We start from the raw sequence: 1425 nt of genomic DNA on the forward strand, positions 1-1425 counted from the left end.
AATTTCTAAAACATTGTTCAGGTTATCAAAAGATTATTGACTAATTATTGTTTGACTAACTGCTGAAATATAACGATATTGTTAAATATCATGTAAAATATGTAAAACTCTCAATTCCATTTAACGAAACAATTTGGTTAATCTGCATATTAGTTAGGTTATGTTCACGTTAATGGTTTCCCAACTTTAACGGTAACGAACAAAAAATATATATAAATGATAAGAAAGTGAAAAAGAAAAAAAAAGAGATAGAAAAGAAAATGATCTGACGTAAACTCTGACACACATCGATCTAAAGATTCCCCATTGAATCTTTTTATTCCATTTAGCCAAGATTTGATTCGGGGCACGTTCCTTAATGTTTTAAGGATTATCGCGATCTTCACTATTGCATCCCGATCGGAGTAGCAATTTCGTGGTTAACTTTAATAGATATTATTTGTTCTCTTTCTATTCCACGTTTCTTTTCTACTTTGACTTTGTTTTATTATTTTTTCTTTCCCGCGACGTAATAATAAAAAAAAAGAATACTAATAGTACCTTAGCGCGGACTTGACGTTCTAGGGCCATCCTTACGTGATAATTCTTTTCGGTATACTGAACTGTCGTGGTAAAACGACGGTCCCTCTTATATAAACCCGCGGTTTGTTGAACACGCAATAAATGATGATGCAGCCCACGCCACGAAGGAATCTGTCCAATCGTAGTGGGTGGTGGTGATTCTCTTTAAATACAAACCCCTCTACTACCTTAAGTAAAACTGAGAAACGAAGATTAAACGAAAACTGTGTAGGAACCTAGGGTCTTGTAAGGGGGTGGGGTGGATCAGGGGGTGGGTCGGGGGAGGGTTAGGAAGATGGGTGGATGCTTGGAAAGCAAATTTTAATATCCGTTGGTGCTGCTATTACTTTTACTGATCCCGTTCTTACGATTCAACGATGATGTTGATTCTCTCGTTTTCCACGACTTTTCAAACTCCGTCTCTAATATTAGACGCTTATTCATTTGTGGAATGAGTCGATCATTCTAAAAAGACTTTACGCAAAAGATTTCTTCTCGGCCAAAAACGTTTTAAACGTTCCCGTTTAAACTTACTGAATTTCTGGATTATTAATAGTAACATTTGTGTTACCGCGCGTCTGCTAACACAATCTGGATCAACGATGATGACGATGATATTCTTATATCTTATATGTTTCAAAGATACCATTATGGATACTCTTGCGTAATTTCTAATTTATCATACATGAGTTTTCTTTTAACAATGGTTTCTATTCTTATTCTAAGAAAACTATGATCTTGGAAATAAGGTTAGGGTTGAGATTTCATATATTTGTATTTGTATAATACTATGGGTGTTATTCAATTCGTTATACTGTTATGTTCAATTGTTCAAACAATTGTGAGAAAATAAAAAGAAACACT

At 34.5% G+C, this 1425-nt stretch overlaps 1 protein-coding gene across 1 annotated transcript in view; it reads right to left on the bottom strand.

Annotated features, from left to right (window-relative positions):
• The window catches only part of LOC106789233 (muscle-specific protein 20), a 5096-nt gene extending 4374 nt beyond the window's left edge, over positions 1 to 722 (bottom strand). The window contains exon 1 of the mRNA XM_014753293.1: positions 541 to 722. Within this exon, the coding sequence (XP_014608779.1) occupies positions 541 to 570 (30 nt within the window). The 5' untranslated portion in view covers positions 571 to 722. The remainder of the gene's footprint in view (positions 1 to 540) is intronic.
• Between the last annotated feature and the right edge of the window lie 703 nt (positions 723 to 1425).

Source organism: Polistes canadensis, unplaced genomic scaffold (assembly GCF_001313835.1).
Source record: "Polistes canadensis isolate GaletaPanama2010 unplaced genomic scaffold, ASM131383v1 scaffold_172, whole genome shotgun sequence".
Classification (NCBI taxonomy): Eukaryota; Metazoa; Arthropoda; class Insecta; order Hymenoptera; family Vespidae; genus Polistes; species Polistes canadensis.